Raw genomic sequence first — 19247 nt, forward strand, 5'->3', positions numbered from 1 at the left:
CAGAGAGAATTATTGAAAAAACAGCAGAATTAAAACCACAAAGCTCACCAAACAAGTCAGGGATAAAGTTGTGGTTAAGTAAAAAGCAGCGTTAGTTAATCAAAAAATATCCCAAGATTTAAACATCGCACAGAGAACCATAAAATACATTATCAGAAAATGGAAACAATATGGCAGAACCACAAACCTACCCAGACAAGGCCGTTCATCAAAACTGGTAAGTAAAGCAAGCAGAAAATTAATCAGAGGAAGAACCAAAGAGGCCCATGGTAACTCTAGAGGAGCTGAAAATATCAACAGCTGAGGTGGAAGAAATCATTAGTTATGTACTTCACGAATCTGGCCTTTATGAAGGAGTGTCAAGAAGAAAGCTTTTGTTGAAAGTGAGCCAAAAATCTTGTTCAGAGTTTGCCACAGCCTGGACAATCTACTTCATTGTATAGAAGACAAAAACACAGACAGAGCAGCATATAGGTTGACACTTGACACAAAACACCAAGCAGGTGCTCACCTTTTTCAGGTCACAACATACGTGCCTATAGGGTCAATTGTAAATCAAGACTGTCATCCAAGTGGGACTGTATTGTACAGTTAATGGTGTAGTGCTAGTTTTGGAAATGCTGTTTGCTATGTGTAACATGGAAGCAGAAAAATAGAAAGATGTACCGGATAGTTCACTCATACCAATAAACAGGGTCCGCAGACATGGCAGTAAAATAATAAACAGCATTCTGTTTATTTTTTGCCCGAAATAACACAATTCAGTGAATTTATCTCCTTTCTCAGAAAAGGGATAAAATCTGAGGAAAGGGGTAAATTCCATTGACCCAGTTCTGTGGTGTGAGCACACGCTCTGGTGCATCTTCCCATTCCTCTGTGTCCACATTTACTACTATGTCCTGCATGTAATAATATATACCGTGTATATTTTTTTAAACTAGTGCAAGCAAAATAAGAATAAGAATACAGAATCTTTTCGTAGGAAGACTATAAAATCAAAGCAGTGACCTGACTGGTAGCTACCATCACCTCCTACCCTTCACAACTTCAGTATTTCTGATGTGAATAATTGCTTAAATCCTTCAATTAAAAGTGCAACTGCTTCTCTATACTGAATCTCAAATGCCCCTGATTGTCATCCTATTTCCAAGATGATAGATAAAAAATTATGAAAAGCTATTAAAAATCTCTGTAGGAAAAAGTATCTTATTCTACAGTCAAGCCGAAGCTGCAGTTTCATTAACTTCAATCAAATTGAAAAAATGTTCCTGTCGCAAGCAGCGTTCCACAAATGTCCCCAGGTATTAAGAACTTCTAAATATATATATTTATATAGTTATTTTTCTTATACCTTGAAATGTCAACTTATCATCCTTAGAAGATTTGAAAAATCAGTCTAAGGCTGGGTCCACACTACGTTTTGTCCCATACGGGAGCGCATACGGCAGGGGGGAGCTAAAAGCTCGCGCTCCCGTATGTTACCGTATGCGCTCCCATATGTCATTCATTTCAATGAGCCGACCGGAGTGAAACGTTCGGTCCGGTCGGCTCATTTTTGCGCCGTATGCGCTTTTACAACCGGACCTAAAACTGTGGTCAACCACGGTTTTAGGTCCGGTTGTAAAAGCACATACGGCGCAAAAATGAGCCGACCGGACCGAACGTTTCACTCCGGTCGGCTCATTGAAATGAATGACATACGGGAGCGCATACGGTAACATACGGGAGCGCAAGCTTTTAGCTCCCCCCTGCCGTATGCGCTCCCGTATGGGACAAAACGTAGTGTGGACCCAGCCTAACAGAGGCAAAACTAATATTATAGCTTTTACTTCAATCAGGTTAAAATACACCAAATATGTGACCCTAGAAAATCATGTACAACTCAGTGCCAATTGTACCATGTTTATATACCTGCCCAACGTGTTGCCGCTTCCTCAGGGGAACACTGACAATAGTACGATCATGTATATAGTAGATTAATGTATAGATTCCCTTAAAATGCAAAAAAAATGCAAGACGATCAGTGTCTATAACGTAACTCTGGTAGGCATCCAATGGTATGGAACTACCTAACATATACTTCTCATTCATATATATAAAAACAGTAATTGTCACATTCATAAATTGGTTCATAAATAAAGATTAGATATTATGAACTCCAATATGAGGCAGTATGGATCAGAGATACAAGTATACAGGATCACTCGGTTTCCAGGAAGGCTCGAGCGCAACCTGCATTGGAAGGGAGCCAGACAAATGGCTACTTGTCGCCAATATGTGACAATCATTATGTTTTTATATATATGATTGAGGAGTATATGTTAGGTAGTTCCATACCATTGGACACCTACCAGAGCTGAGTTATAGACAATAATTTTCTTGCATTTTATGTGTATCTATACATTAATCTACTATATACATGATTGTACCATTGTCAGTGTCTCCCTGAGGAAGTTGCTATATGCAGCAGAAACACGTTGGTCAGGTACTTAAACATGGTACAATTGGCACTGAGTTATTTAACCTGATTGAAGTAAAAGTTATGTTTTAGACGCACCTCCCTAGATTTAATTTTTTGATTTAATATTGCTGGGAATAATCTTGTATACTCTTTTTGCCTACTGTCGGGCAGATACTATACCACAGACCCTGAACAAAACTAATATAAAAAAAAAATTCACTTCCCTTATTTTAAAAAAAAATGATGAACATATATAGAATAAAAATATAAAGTATATGATGGAGATGACAGAACACCAGAATATTATATACTTTGTATATGAACAAGTTATGATATTCTAGTTCATATATAAAGTATATGTTTTTTTAATCTTTTAGAAAAAGAAATGGAAACAGAGTACAAGAGAAAGAAACACAATAGGAGAGATGTTTCATTGTTGTGTTAAGAAAGTAATATTTAATGTAATTTATGATTGCTTTGGATTTGCTTTCGCGCAACATATTTTTCATAATTTCACAGGGGTGTTGATAAATTTGGGTCATGTGAGCAAAAAATTAAAAGTGGCAGTTGCGCTAAAATTTTTTGACTTTTTGAAAGTGCTTTCCAAAGGCAATTTTGTAAGCCAGGTCTTGGCTGGTACAGATTTGCAGTATTTTGGAAGGGAATGCGACTTTTTGTGCAACAAAGTAAAAACTGAAATTGACTTTTGAAAGGTTATTTCCAGGTGCACATGTGACATCTCAAGCGCCCAGTGTAGGCAAAAAAAAAAAAAAAAAAAAAAAGCTCTAAAGACAATGATAAATCTCCCCCATAAATACAAAAGTCTCTAAAATAATTGAACTAAGACTAAAACACTAAAGAATACAGATACGTACAGGTTAATACTTATCTGATTTTATTGTTAACTTTTGCTAAATAGGGTTTATATAAATTTTCAGGGACTTACCAAGTTTTTGGAACCAGAAACCAGCAATAAATATAAAAACTGAAATACACACAATTCTTCTTCTCTCCTTAGCATTTCAGTGCATTGACTGAGCTGTGTCTAAGCTGTGTCATAAGACATGATAGAACTGTCCAATGGATAAAAAGCCAGGATGATGTTTGACCAAAATATCACAAAGTCCAGTGACAGCCAGTGAACAAAGAATTTATGAAATGTCATCTTTATGGATGCAATGTACCTGCAGCTTAGTCCTCACGTCAGAGACTGGAGACTATTAGCATGAGAAGGATCACATGCGGGTTCATAAGCTTTTTAAAAGACCTCCTAATTATTAAACTGTAACTAAAGTTTATGGGTATACAAGGAACAGCTCAAGAGGAGTATGCTAAAATGATGCCCCAGTATACCAATAGTGTCGCCAATGCCTTTCATCTTTGGAGAGTCACTGATTCTGGGAAGACTGTTGCAGTATTGTTATAGCTTGCTCATAATCCTCAATGGCTTCCTTAGCCAGTCCCATTTTTCCTCTTATGTCTGCTCTCAGCTTGTACATCAAAGGATCTCCAGGTTGAAGAATCATAGCTGTAAAAAACATAGTGTAGTGAGATCCTCATGATTACATAACTAAAACGTTTGCGGAGATAGTAAAAAAATGTAATCTGCCCAACACCAAATTCTTTAAATATTTGCAACTCAGACATTTAGTTTCGTCTATCTCTCGTAGCTTTATTTCTAGTTCCCCTCTATTTAGAATTTTTTTTCCGAATTACCCATGAGGAAGGGAGTAGCTAAAATATATAAAACCTTAATCTCAGAGCGGTCTGTCTTGATATCCCGCATGAAATTGGAGCAGGAATTAGGAAAACACTTTACTAATGAGCAATGGGAAGATGTTTATACAAGTGTATTAAAAGTATCCCACTGCACTTCCCACTTCGAGGTTCACCGGAAACTGCTGTACCGATGGTACCTCACCCCCTATAGGATGGCGTGACAGTTTCCGGGTTACTCGAATTTGTGTTGGTGCTGTAAAAAAGAAGTGGGAACGCTGCTCCACTTATGGTGGGAATGCGAGTTAATTATCCCAATCTGGATTGGGGTTAATAAATTGCTCTCCCAGATTCTGGGTTACTCCCCACCTTGGGGCCCAGAGACCGTGCTGTTGTTTTTGAAGATAGACAACCTCCCAAATTCTGATAGAGCTATTATGATAAATTTTCTTACAGTGGTTCATTTGAGTATTGCAACTAAATGGAAATCCCAGGAGATTCCGAATTTGTCTGATTTAATAAACACAGTTAGTTTGAATTGCACGCTGGAGCATTCTATAGCAGCTACAACATTTTCATTAGTAACCTTCACTTCTAACTGGGCTAAGTGGCTTAAGTTTAACCCCTTAAGGACTGAGCCCTTTTTCACCTTAAGGACTCGGCCATTTTTTGCAAATCTGACCACTGTCACTTTAAACATTAATAACTCTGGAATGCTTTTAGTTATCAATCTGATTCCGAGATTGTTTTTTCGTGACATATTCTACTTTAACGTAGTGGTAAAATTTTTTGGTAACTTGCATCCTTTCTTGGTGAAAAATCCCAAAATTTGATGAAAAATTTGAAAATTTTGCATTTTTCTAACTTTGAAGCTCTCTGCTTGTAAGGAAAATGGATATTCAAAATAATTTTTTTTTTAATTCACATATACAATATGTCTACTTTATATTTGCATCATAAAATTGATGAGTTTTTACTTTTGGAAGACACCAGAGGGCTTCAAAGTTCCACAGCAATTTTCCAATTTTTCACAAAATTTTGAAACTCGCTTTTTTTCAGGGACCAGTTCAGGTTTGAAGTGGATTTGAAGGGTCTTCATATTAGAAATACCCCATAAATGACCCCATTATAAAAACTGCACCCCCGAAAGTATTCAAAATGACATTCAGTAAGCGTTTTAACCCTTTACGGGTTTCACAGGAATAGCAGCAAAGTGAAGGAGAAAATACACAATCTTCATTTTTTACACTCGCATGTTCTTGTAGACCCAATTTTTGAATTTTTGCAAGGGGTAAAAAGGAGAAAATTTTTACTTGTATTTGAAACCCAATTTCTCTCGAGTAAGCACATACCTCATATGTCTATGTTAATTGTTCGGCGGGCGCAGTAGAGGGCTCAGAAGGGAAGGAGCGTCAAATGGTTTTTGGGGGGCATGTCACCTTTAGGAAGCCCCTATGGTGCCAGAACTGCAAAAAACCCCACATGGCATACCATTTTGGAAACTAGGCCCCTCGGGGAACGTAACAAGGGGTAATGTGAACCTTAATACCCCACAGGTGATTCACGACTTTTGCATATGTAAAAAAAAAGAAATTTTTTTTTACCTAAAATGCTTGGTTTCCCTAAAGTTTTACATTTTTAAAAAGGGTAATAGCAGAAAATACCCCCCAAAATTTGAAGCCCAATTTCTCCCGATTCAGAAAACACCCCATATGGGGGTGAAAAGTGCTCTGCTGGCGCACTACAGGTCTCAGAAGAGAAGGAGTCACATTTGGCTTTTTTGAAGGAAATTTTGCTCTGGGGGCATGCCGCATTTAGGAAGCCCCTATGGTGCCAGGACAGCAAAAAAAAAACACATGGCATACCATTTTGGAAACTAGACCCCTCGGGGAACGTAACAAGGGGTAAAGTGAACCTTAATACCCCACAGGGGTTTCACGACTTTTGCATATGTAAAAAAAAATAAAAAAATGTACCTAAAATGCTTGGTTTCCCAAAAAATTTACATTTATACAAAGGGTTAAAGCAGAAAATACCCCCCAAAATTTGAAGCCCAATTTCTCCCGATTCAGAAAACACCCCATATGGGGGTGAAAAGTGCTCTGTTGGCGCACTACAGGTCTCAGAAGAGAAGGAGTCACATTTGGCTTTTTGAAAGCAAATTTTGCTCTGGGGGCATGCCGCATTTAGGAAGCCCCTATGGTGCCAGAACCGCAAAAAAAAAAACACATGGCATACCATTTTGGAAACTAGAGCCCTCGGGGAATGTAACAAGGGGTTAAGTGAACCTTAATACCCCACAGGCGTTTCACGACTATTGCATATGTAAAAAAAATAAAAAAAAATTTACCTAAATTGCTTCTTTTCCCAAAAACTTTACATTTTTAAAAAGGGTAAAAGCAGAAAATACCCCCCAAAATTTGAAGCCCAATTTCTCCCGAGTACGGCGATACCCCATATGTGACCCTTAACTGTTGCCTTGAAATACGACAGGGCTCCAAAGTGAGAGCGCCATGCGCATTTGAGGCCTAAATTAGGGATCGCATAGGGGTGGACATAGGGGTATTCTACGCCAGTGATTCCCAAACAGGGTGCCTCCAGCTGTTGCAAAACTCCCAGCATGCCTGGACAGTCAACGGCTGTCCGACAATACTGGGAGTTGTTGTTTTGCAACAGCTGGAGGCTCCGTTTTGGAAACCGTGGCGTACCAGACGTTTTTCATTTTTATTGGGGAGGGGAGGGGGGCTGTGTAGGGGTATGTGTATATGTAGTGTTTTTTACTTTTTATTTTATTTTTTGTGGTAGTGTAGTGTAGTGTTTTTAGGGTACAGTCGCACGGGCGGGGGTTCACAGTAGTTTCTCGCTGGCAGTTTGAGCTGTTGCAGAAAATTTGCTGCAGCTCAAACTTGCAGCCCGATACTTACTGTAAGCCTCCGCCCATGTGAGTGTACCCTGTACGTTCACATTGGGGGGGACATCCAGCTGTTGCATAACTACAACTCCCAGCATGCGCTGACAGACTGTACATGCTGAGTTTTAGTTTTGCAACAGCTGTAGGCACACTGGTTATGTATCACGGAGTTTGTGACCTTACTCAGTGTTTCAAAACCAGTGTGCCTCCAGCTGTTGCAAAACTACAACTCCCAGCATGTACGGTGCATGGTGTAAGGTGACTGCTGGGAGTTGTAGTTTGCAACAGCTGGAGGCACACCGGTCGTGAAACACTGAGTTAGGTAAAAAAAACTCTAAGTTTCACAACCAGTGTGCCTTCACCTGTTGCAAAACTACAACTCTCAGCAGTCACCGACAGCCAACGGGCATGCTGGGAGTTGTAGTTATGCAACCAGCAGATGCACCACTACAACTCCCAGCATGCACTTTAGCTGTTTGTGCAAGCTGGGAGTTGTAGTTATACAACAGCTGAAGGTACACTTTTCCATAGAAAAAATGTGCCTCCAGCTGTTGCAAAACCATAAGTCCCAGCATGCCCATAAGGGAATGCTGGGAGTTGTGGTGGTCTGCCTACTGCTGTTGCATAACTACAGCTCCCAGCATGCCCTTTTTGCATGCTGGGAGCTGTTGCTAAGCAACAGCAGGAGGCTGTAACTCACCTCCTGCTGCTGCTCCATCACAGGCTGTCCCTCGTCGTCTCCGTCGCTCCTGGGGCCCCGATCCCAACAGGGGCGCCGGGGATCGGGGTCCCCAGCACCGGGGGTCGTCTTCCCGCACCCGCTCACGTCCTCCGGAAGAGGGGCGGAGCGGGTGCGGGAGTGACGCCCGCAGCAGGCGCCCTGATTGGTCGGCCGGTAATCCGGCCGACGAATCAGGGCGATCGTGAGGTGGCACCAGTGCCACCTCACCCCTGCAGGCTCTGGCTGTTCGGGGCCGTCAGAGACGGCCCCGAACAGCCAGTAATTCCGGGTCACCGGGTCACTGGAGACCCGATTGACCCGGAATCGCCGCAGATCGCTGGACTGAATTGTCCAGCGATCTGCGGCGATCGCCGACATGGGGGGGCATAATGACCCCCCTGGGCGATATGCCAGGATGCCTGCTGAACGATTTCAGCAGGCATCCGGCTCCGGTCCCCAACCGGCTAGCGGTGGGGGCCGGAATTCCCACGGGCGTATGGATACGCCCTGCGTCCTTAAGGACTCGGGATGCAGGGCGTATCCATACGCCCTGCGTCCTTAAGAGGTTAAGCCTCTAACCCATTGATGTATCCTTAATACTCTTTATAGAAATAAATTTAGGTTTTACCGTTTTGGATTAGTTATACATTAGATACTTAAAGGACATCTGCAGCGCCGAACAAGTTAAGCTCAAATGTCATTAAATTAGAAGCTATACACATTACTAATTAGTTTCCATTACCTGGATTGTCCCATTTCGCTGCTATGCCGCCACCGGAAGTCGCTCCCTTGTCCCCTAATGCACGTAGCGTCTACCTATTATTCCCTATGGGGCCGCCATCTTGGTCGACGCTATGTCACTATTACCCATAATACCCTGCACTCCCCAGCCGCTCGTCACGCCTGCCCCTCTCCTCTCATACCTATTCATAAGCTCCTTATGCTCTCAGCCCTAATTGGCTGAGCGCACAGTAGGGGCGTTTCATGGCTGCAGCCTATCTGTATAGGCTGTGAGCGCCTGCACACAGTAAACCCCCTCTATGCTGCACTGTCAAATGACAGGCTGACTGCGCATTGTACTCCAGATCCCACTACATCCCAGGAGGCGCAGGGATCCCGCCGCCTGCGCTCAGCATCAGGTACCGACCTGTGCTGCTGTCAGTGAACCCTGTGTGTGCCAGCCGCTCATTTACAGGTTTGTCACTGTGCTGTGCGTACTACAGGGCCTCTCCACACTGCCCTCATAGAAGCGAAGTATCGCCGCCCAGCCAATATTGCCACTTCCCAATGCAACTCCCAGCATAACCGGACAGTACATTGCTGACAGGGCATGCTGGGAGTTATACTATAATTTCCTTGGGGGGGGGGGAGCAGGGGGAGAGCAGCAGCTTATAGGAAGCAGGCGCAGGGAGTCATGGGAAATGTAGTCTCTATGACATGGCTACTTACTGCTTCGGGTGGCATTTACCGGAGAACGGCTGGACCGATTTGGACAAATGAGGTATCGTTCGAAAGGTCTTTCAAAGCGCTATCAAATGAGGTAAACTTTTTTTTTTTTTTAGCACTAGCACTGCAGATGTCCTTTAATACCACCAAAATATAGTGGGGATTTTTTTTTTGGTTTTTCTTTTTCTCTTTATATTTTTCTGTTTTCTTTTAATATTGTTTATCAATCAATGTATAAATATGTACTGTTTGTCTATAAACCAATAAAAAAAAAAATAACTAAAAAGTTCAAGCGTACCTGTCACTAAATAAAACTTTTTAAAATAGTGTTCCTTGTGTAATTAGCAGAAGACACTTTCCCATTCACCTGCTTTTAAAATTATCAACATAAATATGTTTAAAATGTAATAGAAAAATCGGCCTCTAGGTGCCACTGTTCTGTTCCCTGCCACAATTAATACAGTGAGTTTGGTCTTCTCCCGGTCTGGCAGGAGGCCAAACTCCAGAAAAGCTTCTCTGCACTGAGCTTGATTGACAACTGCACAGAGCCTCACTGAAAGCTGCATAGAGCCTCATTGAAAGCTGTACAGAGCTTCACTGAAAGATGTACAGAGCCAGAGGTCTTCTATTCATCACAGCTCTACAACAATGTGAGGGCGGAATTGGTCCCCCAGCTTCAGTGATGTCATGCCTGCTGGGAAACGCCCACTTTCTCCTGCTGGGAGATTGCACTATGTGAGCAAGAATAAAGGTAAGATGCAAAGCTTATAAAAGCTCTGAAATTTTTTGTTTAAGGGTGGGAGGAGTGTTGGGAGTAGTTAATGAACATAGCCTGAGTTAGTTTAGAAAAGTTTATTTGGTGAAAGGTACTTTTTAAGTATAAAACAACAGCCTCATTCCTTAGTTACAGATGGCAACCAAACCTGTGTAGAAATGACCACCTAAACAGAAAGATATACAGGGGAGAACTATGCTACTCTCCACACTCTGTGTCTACAAGATCTCGCTAGCCTCCATCCAGGTCACACAACACAGTGCCGGGAAAGAACTTACATAGCGTCTACTTTTATTGGCTCGTTCTCATTATCAGTTGGGGCTTAAACACTCAGACCAATAAAAGCTTCTGATATGTTTCTATGACATTTCAAAAGGTTTTATAAATTACAGGTACCATTTAAGTAATCTGATCTACACACTATGTACTTAACTATGTATTAATAAAGTCCTGTTAGAGATGGGCTGGGTCTTTTGTGGAACTTAAAGGTAATCTGTTTAAAGCCCCATTGGGTTTGGACCCGCTGTGCCAGTTACCGGTTTGACTTTGGGACAAACTTGGGACCGGAGCCAAAGTATTCCCATGGTTTTCCCCTTTTATCCCTCTCCAGGAAGCGGAAGCTAGACTTCATCTGCAGGGGAGATACCAGGTTGTTACAACAAGAGTAGTCTGGTTAAGTGGCAGATGGCCAGGCAGAGAACACAGGCAGGTGGGGCAAGCCCATGCTGTAGATGGTAATAGCACAGCAAACAGAGTGCAATTTAGCATAGCTGAGTTGGTGTTTGGTAGCAGAACTGAGTAGCTCAGAGGCAGCCAGGTGGTGTAAGCTAACTAAGAATACAGAGGTAAGCAAGATACAGAAGGATCAGGCAGAGACAAAGTCAGAATACACAGGAACAGGTTTGGAAGCAGGAACACAGGCAGATGGCAGACAGACACCTTCGCTGAAGAAAACTGCAATGTTGCTCAGGCACCAAGGAAAAGGTGGAGCAGGGTGGTGTCTAACACATGCACATGGTGCACATGCACAGCCCTTATGGGCTGCACCAGGAACTGTAACCACCTGTTGCCAGAAGAAAGTTGGGAACACTGACGTTACAATCCGTTAGCTTTAGATCACGCTCAGAGCACACTGTCAAAGAGGCAGTGCTGAGCTGCAACATACAAGCCTATTTTCTCCCTCACCCCTCCCAGCCTTAACTGATTGATATAGAGTGCTTATCTTTCAGCACAGAGCCCTGCACATCAATCAGTAAAGGGCAGGGTGGTGTGGGAGAGGGAGGAGGCATGCATGTTGTGGCTTGGCACTGTCTCATTGACACTGAGCTCTGAGTGTCATCTAGAGCTGATAGATTCTCTTTAGTTCACTTAATTATATCTGGTTTGGAAGTTTACATCATAGGGCCATGCATGTACTCCAATTTTTGTTAATTTTTTATTAGATCCTTTCATGTGAAAATTTAGAAGAAATTACACTCTGCTGCAATGTAAAGAAAAGCGTGTACAGCCTATATAACAGTGTTCAATTTTGCTGTCCCCTCAAAACAAAATTGCAAAGGTTTAGACATTAATAGCTGTGTTGTGTTATGTTGAGAGGACACAACATTAAAAACTGTTATACAGGCTGTGCACTAATTACTTTACATTGTAGCCAAGGAGCATTTCTTCAGCCCTGTCACATGAAAAGATTTAACAAAATATTTACAAAAATGCAAGGGGTGGACTTATGTGAGATACTGTATATCTGCTGACAGGGAAGATGTGGGGAATTTGTATTCCTCACAGTTTCTCTTTTCCACAATTCCTGCTTGTAAAAGGAATCATTTCCAGTAAAAATAAGATAAAAATTGGAGAATTGTTTTTTTTTTGTTTGTTATACAGTTTTAGGTCTATGAAATTTTGGGAAATTGCTGTTTTTATTAGGGTAGGGCAGATGAGTATTGTACCTTGAGTTATGTCACTTTCAGCTTGCTGGTATTCTTGTAAAGTGTTATGTAAGGTAGCACGATTGAAAAATGCAGCAGAAGATACTGGACAAAGGTTTATGACCCTATGGAAATCCTCAAGTGCTTCTTGCACATCTTGTAAAAGCATATTTGTGATCCCACGGTTCAGGAAGGCTGATTCATTGTCAGGATCCAGTTCAATGGCTTGAGTGTAATATTCTTTAGCCTGTGTAGTATACAGATTAATATGTCAACAAAATTAACAATAAGCGATCAAGCACTTACACTGCAACAACTATATTATTCCAATGACTCAATGAAGTTAAACAAAACAGATGTGTGTGGGCAAAGTCAAAATTAAATACTGAATTCATGATTAAAAAAAAAATTACAATATTTTTTGGAATGGTGCCTGCTAATATAATGCATAACAGCAGAAATGTATTGTAAGGATGATTTGTGTGTTTACCAGCCAGAAAAGGCTTAACACTTATTGAAAACAACAAGAAATATTCAACTAAAGCATATTAATTTTTTAAATGAAAGGGGTAAATGTGGATATAAATTTGAGCTTACAGACTGCTGAAGTCCCATACTGAATGGTAACAATGAGTAACATTACCTGGTATCTACTGGGCAAAGGAAGCTACAGAATGTTTTCTAGTTACCTGTGAGAATTGCCGGTTATGGAGATACAGGTTTGCTGCATTGAAGTAAGCCAATGAATACTTGGAATTGGCTGCAATTGCAGACTGGTAATCTCGCATTGCATTGGGTAACTTCCCCATGAACTGGTGAATGACTCCCCGATTTGTCAGTAGGTGAGCTGTCACACCAAGCTGTAGGGATAAATAAGGGGAAGAGGCATAAGAAAGACACAATAGCATGTGCATGAGATGAAAAACAGGTGTTTTATGTCAGTTTGGCTCCTGGTTTTAGCACAAGTTCTGACAAAAGTACAAATTTATCATTGTCTGTGTAAACCAAGTTCTTTTTACCCCCATATTCCTGTGTGTAAGCTATGTGTACTTTCGTCCACATTTATTAAAAAGGTGCACATTCTTCATGAATAGCAATGTAGCTTAGTTGTAGATAAGTTTTTAAGTGTGGTCTGGGTTGGTATGACATTGCACATATATTTGCGACAATTAAAAAAAAAATTGATAAATCCCTGACCACTGCAACAACTAACCATGCCACACTACAATCAAGTTTTTTTCTTGAATGAGTCCAAATGTATTACGCAAAAATTACTACCACTGTGAAGTAAAAAAGACATAAAGGCAAAAATATTAAAGCAAGCCACTTTCTAAAGAATCACATAAGTTGAAAAGTTGCAAATTGTGCATGCAAGGAAGCTATTGAGACAATTGTACACCAAACACACTCTAAACTTAATGATAAATTATCCCCATGTTTTTATAATCCTGTATAACCCCTATAACCCATTATGGGTCCTACACATTAATTTATAATTTTTTTTAATCAACTGGTGCCAGAAAGTTAAACAGATTTGTAAATTACTTCTATAAAAAATATTTACCCTTCAGTACTTTTTAGCAGCTGTATGCTAGAGAAAATTCTTTTCTTTTTGAATGACTTTTTGGTCTTGTCCACTGTGCTGTCTGCTGACTGTATGCCTGTATCAGGAACTGTCCTGAGCAGGAGAATATCCCCATTGAAAACCTATGCTGCTCTGGACAGTTTCTGACACGGACAGAGGTGTCAGCAGAGAGCACTGTGGACAAGACAAAAAAGTAATTCAAAAAGAAAATAATTTCCTTTTAGACTTTTAATAGAAGTAATTTACAAATCTGTTTACCTTTCTGGCATCAGTTCATTAAAAAAAAAAATGTTTTCCACTGGCGTACCCCTTTAATATACTGTGGCAGTAAAATACATTAATTCCACATTAGAATTCTAATCAGTGAATTTAGTAAAGATACAACAAATTTGACCCTATAAGCAAAACTGCCAATTTATTCAGCTGGACCATATTTCAGCTTAGGTAAGAGGAAAAGTAATTTCCATGTCGTAGTTTGTTCTGTATAAATCTTAAACTGGGTTTAGAGGATTAGTATTTTATTCATGCATCTTTTGGCTGTCCCCCAAGCAGTTCACCTTGAAGGAAAATATTTTCGCTTCCAAATTACATTACCAAGAGTTTATTATAATTCATGCCCATATCACGTCTGTCACATTCCTCTGCAAGGGCAACCAAATGTGAAAGGGACTAGTCTGTGTAGGGTGCATATTGGTAAGGGAAACTCTGGACATTGCTGAAATAATTTTTAAAAGGAGTAATCCAGTCCTTTAAAACGAAAGTGTCTGATTGAGGGAGGGGGTAGGAGTCCAATCCTTGAGACTCCCTGCGATCTCCAGAATGTGGCCCCGTCTCTTTTTCTGCATGGAGCAAGCATTCGCCACAAGCTCCATACACTGGAGATACACAAGAGCTCTTCTTGGATATCTCTGGCTCTCCCAAAGACATTGCACGTTCTGCCGATAGGGAATACATTTTAAACTAGTGGTATACCCCTTTAAAAGCTACAAAACAAAGCTACAAAAAAAATGTTGTTTTTCAGGATTTTTAATATATAAAATAACTAGTCTTATTGCATGCTATAATAAAAGAAGAAGTTGTAAATCATATCCCATTACTAAAATAGGCTAAAACATCTGGTCCACAACTTTTCTTCTGCAATTATATTCTAGAGCAGTGATTCCCATCCCGCCCCGGCCTGCGCGCTTATGACTGGCGGTGCAGGGGGGAAGGGAAGCCTGCGTACGCACTGCGCACACTGCATCCCCCTCCCCCTTCTACCTTGCAAGCAGTGAGCCGAAAATTGGTCCATGGGGCGGAACGATCTTCACCTGCGCCGGACTCCCGTGCCTGCCGTGGACCTGCAAGCTGCGCGGACCGGCTTGCTTAAGGTACTGTACCCTTTCCACCCCTCTGTTACCCCTTCTCAACCCTGTCCAACCCCCCCCCATCATCACCCGGGTCCACCCTATACCACCCGTCACTCATGTCCACCCCCCCTTGTCACCCATGTCCGCCCCCCCCGTCACCCATGTCCGCCCCCCCGTCACCCATGTCCGCCCCCCCCGTCACCCATGTCCGCCCCCCCTGGCACCCAAGTCCGCCCCCCCCTGTCACCCAGTCCGCCCCCCCCTGTCACCCAGTCCGCCCCCCCTGCCACCCAGTCCGCCCCCCCTGTCACCCAGTCCGCCCCCCTCCGTCACCCAGTCCGCCCCCCCTGTCACCCAGTCAGCCCCCCCCCCCCCCGTCACCCAGTCAGCCCCCCCCGTCCCCCAGTCTGCCCCCCCGTCACCCAGTCTGCCCCCCCGTCACCCAGTCTGCCCCCCCTTGTCACCCAGTCTGCCCCCGCTTTGTCACACAGTCTTCCCCCCCTTGTCACACAGTCTGCCCCCCCCTGTCACCCATGTCCACCCCCCCTGTCCACCCTCCTGTCACCCATGTCACCCATGTTCACCCTCATCCACCCTCCTGTCACCCATGTTCACCCTCCTGTCACCCATGTTCACCAACCCCGTCACCACTGTCCACCTTCCTGTCACCCCTGTCCACCCTCCTGTCACCCATGTTCACCCTCCTGTCACCCATGTTCACCCTCCTGTCATCCCTTTCACTCCCGTCCACCCCCCCTGTCACCCCTGTCCACCCCCCTGTCACCCCTGTCCACCCTCCTGTCACCCATGTTCACACCCCTGTCCACCCTCCTGTCATCCCTGTCACCCATGTTCACCCCTCCTGTCACCCATGTTCACCCCTCCTGTCACCCATGTTCACCACCCCCGTCATCCATGTCCACCCCTCCTGTCACCCCTGTCCACCCTCCTGTCACCCCTGTTCACACCCATGTTCACCCTCCTGTCATCCCTTTCACTCCCGTCCACCCCCTCCTGTCACCCATGTTCACCCCCTCCTGTGACCCATGTTCACCTCTCCTGTCACCCATGTTCACCCCTCCTGTCATCCCTTTCACTCCCGTTCACCCCCCCCGTCACCCATGTTCACCCCCCCGTCACCCCTGTCCACCCTCCTGTCATCCCTGTCACCCCCGTCCACCCTCCTGTCATCCCTCTGTCACCCATGTTCACCCTCCTGTCGACCCATGTACACTCCTCTACACCCCTTTGTCCACTCCTCTTCACCCCTCTGTCACCCATGTCCACTCCTCTACACCCCTCTGTATGCTCCTCTACACCCCTGTCACCCATGTACGCTCCTCTACACCCCTCTGTACGCTCCTCTACACCCCTGTCACCCATGTACGCTCCTCTACACCCCTCTGTACGCTCCTCTACACCCCTGTCACCCATGTACGCTCCTCTACACCCCTCTGTACACTCCTCTACACCCCTGTCACCCATATACACTCCTCTACACCCCTCTGTACACTCCTCTAAACCCCTTTGTCACCCATGTCCACCCCTCTGTCACCCATGTCCACTCTTCTAAACCCCTCTGTCACCCATGTAAAAAAAAAAAAAAGTTCGGCGCCTAATAGATTTGTTTTGCAGGTTTAACGGTGAAGAATTGTGTGTGGAAGAAATCGTGATGATGGTCCGGACCAGATGGAGAAGAGAAGGCAACATTGCAAATTAGAGAAGATGTCTTTGGTGAGTTGCTGTATAAAGCAGCACTTTAAACTACACACCCACTGATATATAGATATAATGCATTGTGTTTTTTACCATTTTCCCTTTTTTATTTTATTTTTATTTTTTTTGCTCGTCAACCTCTGTAGCGGTGCCCCGCAGAATTTTTTTTTTTTCGAGGTGTGCCCCGACCCGAAAAAGGTTGGGAAACACTGTTCTAGAGTCACAATACAGCCCCTTTTAAGTTCCTTTGGCTGTGTACTGGTTCATCGTGTAGTGCCTGGCCAGAAGCATCATTGTGCAGGGGAAAAGGTGACAACACTGAGAAGAGGTAATAGCACTTAGCTAGCTATACAGTACAGGCAGGTGCACTGATCAGTTTGCAATTGTATATATAATTTATTATTATATTTTTTTTACTTAATAATTCTTTATTAGCAATTGTTTTTGCTAATTGTATATATATATTGATGATTTTCCATTGCTTACTATGATGGGGAATTCCAATCCATTGAAGAAATCATATTGGGAGATTATTTTTAAAACTGGCTTCTCAGATGCCAGTTTTAAAGGGAGTCTGTTATCTGCAATTCACATTTCAAACTGATCACTGGCAAATAGCAAGAAGACACTTGGGCCCAGATTTATCAAAAAATGTCTACCGTAGAGCTATTTTCCCACTTTTATATGGGTGGTGGGTTTGACTAGCGTGCATCTTATTTATCAAGAAGATGCAGCAGGATGATGAATTTTGTGCAGCTCTGCTGTGGTGGGAAAAGCTCTACCACATACACTTTTTCTAGACACTTGTGAGGGAGGGAAGTAGATACTTTCCCGGGTCCTGAATTTGGCAGCTTAGGTGTTTTTACTTACTTTCACAGAGCTGCTGGGACATTTTTACTTACAAATTTGATTGCGGTGTCTAAGGGGTTAAAGTCAGGCATCACTGTGATCAGTGATGTCTGGCATTAGAGTTGGGTCCTGGTGGCAGATAGCCACCAGGACCACCCAGCTATGACCCGTGCTCAGCTCCTGAGCGCGTCATAGAAGGGGAGTGGGACGCTGTCGTCCACAAGAGGTTAAAGGTTGAACTGTGGAAGATAGAAATTATTCTCTCACCTACTGGTAGGTGGTGTAGCTTTGCGCCTAAAAAAGTACCTTTGCACACAAAATAACAACTTTTGAGAAAAGTCACAAATGATAAATACGTGACCACTGCATGGTCAAAAAGAAAAAGTTCTACGGGTAGGAAAAAAGAGTGAAACTGTCTATATCAAAAGACGCATAAAAGTCTCAAAATATGCTGCTTGCGCCTGAACTGCGCCTAAACATAGGCCGGCATTTATCATTTAAGTGTAAGTGAAGCATTTTTTTACACCTTTTTTTTTGTGTGCTGATAATGTGTAGGAGCACCAAATGTATTAAATGGTCAAAGAGCATTTGATACATTTTGTGCAGGTCACATTTTCTGAAATTTCTCTCTTCACATTTACCAAAAAGCGACACCAAATCTGGGCTGGTGTAGTTTTAGAGACTTTTCAGTGGCTTTGCGCCTTTTTTGTTCCTTTTCACAATAAAGGCGCGGTTGATAAAACCCTTCTATATCATGTGTATTGCCAAAATCAGGGGATTGCAACTCAAAATAAGCAGAAATGTGTAAACAAAAAGGCGCAAAAAACCCTGCTTGCTCCTTTTTTTTTGCCCCTTTTTAGACACAAAAAACAGTCTAAAGACAATGATAAATGTGGGCCATAGACTAAAAAATCACCCCCATGGTATCTTTCTTATAGTTGTCTGTGCTTCCATAACATAGAAAAATATTTTCATTTACCACTGGTGCAAAGAGGTGCTTCCAAGCCCCTGAAGTGCTGCCAGCTGAAACATCTCCATTCTTCTTATTACTTGCTTGACAGCCAGATGCAAGCCAAGTCCTGCTTCCAGATCTTACACCTGCGCACAATTTGCATGCACAGTATAGGAACAAGATATTGAAACATGGCTTGGCTTCCAGCTGACTGTCAATCAAGCAGGGAAAAAGCAGGGGTAACATGGAGGAGTTCCCAAGCCCTCATCACTAGGGGCTTGGAAACGCCTCTTTGACTCTTGGTACCAGGGAATAAAAGCAATTTTCTATGTAATGGAAGCATCTAACAGAGCCAGTGGTTCGGAACTTAAATGGTAGCTAACAGCCCCTTTAAAGAACAGAAGGCTGGCTTTAGATGGGCCAGAGTTTTTTTATAGGCAAGCCTCCTTAACCCCTTAAGGACACAGCTAACTTTTCTGTGCATCTTTGTCTTTTCCTCCTCGCTGTCTAAAAATCTTAACTTTTTTTTATATTTCCACCCACAGACCCATATGAGGGCTTGTTTTTTGTGTGACCCATTGTACTTTTCTATTATTAAGCTGATTTTAAATAACCTATAACTTTATAATATTTCTGTATACAGGGCTGTATGAGGGCAATTTTTTTGCGCCATGATCTCTAGTTTTTATCAATACCACTTTTGCACATATTTGACTTTTTAACCATTTTATATTCAAAAATTTTTTTTTTAAACTTACGCAGTTCACCGTATGGGATCATTAACATTATATTTTGATAGTTCAGACATTTACGCACATGCCAATACCAAATTCGTTTATTA

The 19247-nt window shown here is 42.6% G+C and overlaps 1 protein-coding gene across 8 annotated transcripts in view; it reads right to left on the reverse strand.

Moving 5' to 3' along the window:
* The window catches only part of TTC6 (tetratricopeptide repeat domain 6), a 167841-nt gene that overhangs the window by 19653 nt on the left and 128941 nt on the right, over positions 1–19247 (reverse strand). For 7 of the 8 annotated variants that reach the window (XR_008848967.1, XR_008848971.1, XR_008848972.1 and 4 more), the window contains 3 exons: positions 12645–12815; positions 11977–12202; positions 3408–3989 (listed from right to left, as the gene is read on the reverse strand). Coding sequence is in view for 1 of the 8 variants with exons in the window: in XM_056546769.1 (XP_056402744.1) it covers positions 3850–3989; positions 11977–12202; positions 12645–12815 (537 nt within the window). In the remaining 7 variants the exon portion in view is untranslated. Of the gene's footprint in view, positions 1–3309; positions 3990–11976; positions 12203–12644; positions 12816–19247 lie in introns of those variants that run through there. The other variant, XM_056546769.1, reaches the window with a different exon arrangement.

The sequence above is a fragment of the Hyla sarda genome, chromosome 11 (genome assembly GCF_029499605.1).
Source record: "Hyla sarda isolate aHylSar1 chromosome 11, aHylSar1.hap1, whole genome shotgun sequence".
In the NCBI taxonomy this organism is placed as follows: domain Eukaryota; kingdom Metazoa; phylum Chordata; class Amphibia; order Anura; family Hylidae; genus Hyla; species Hyla sarda.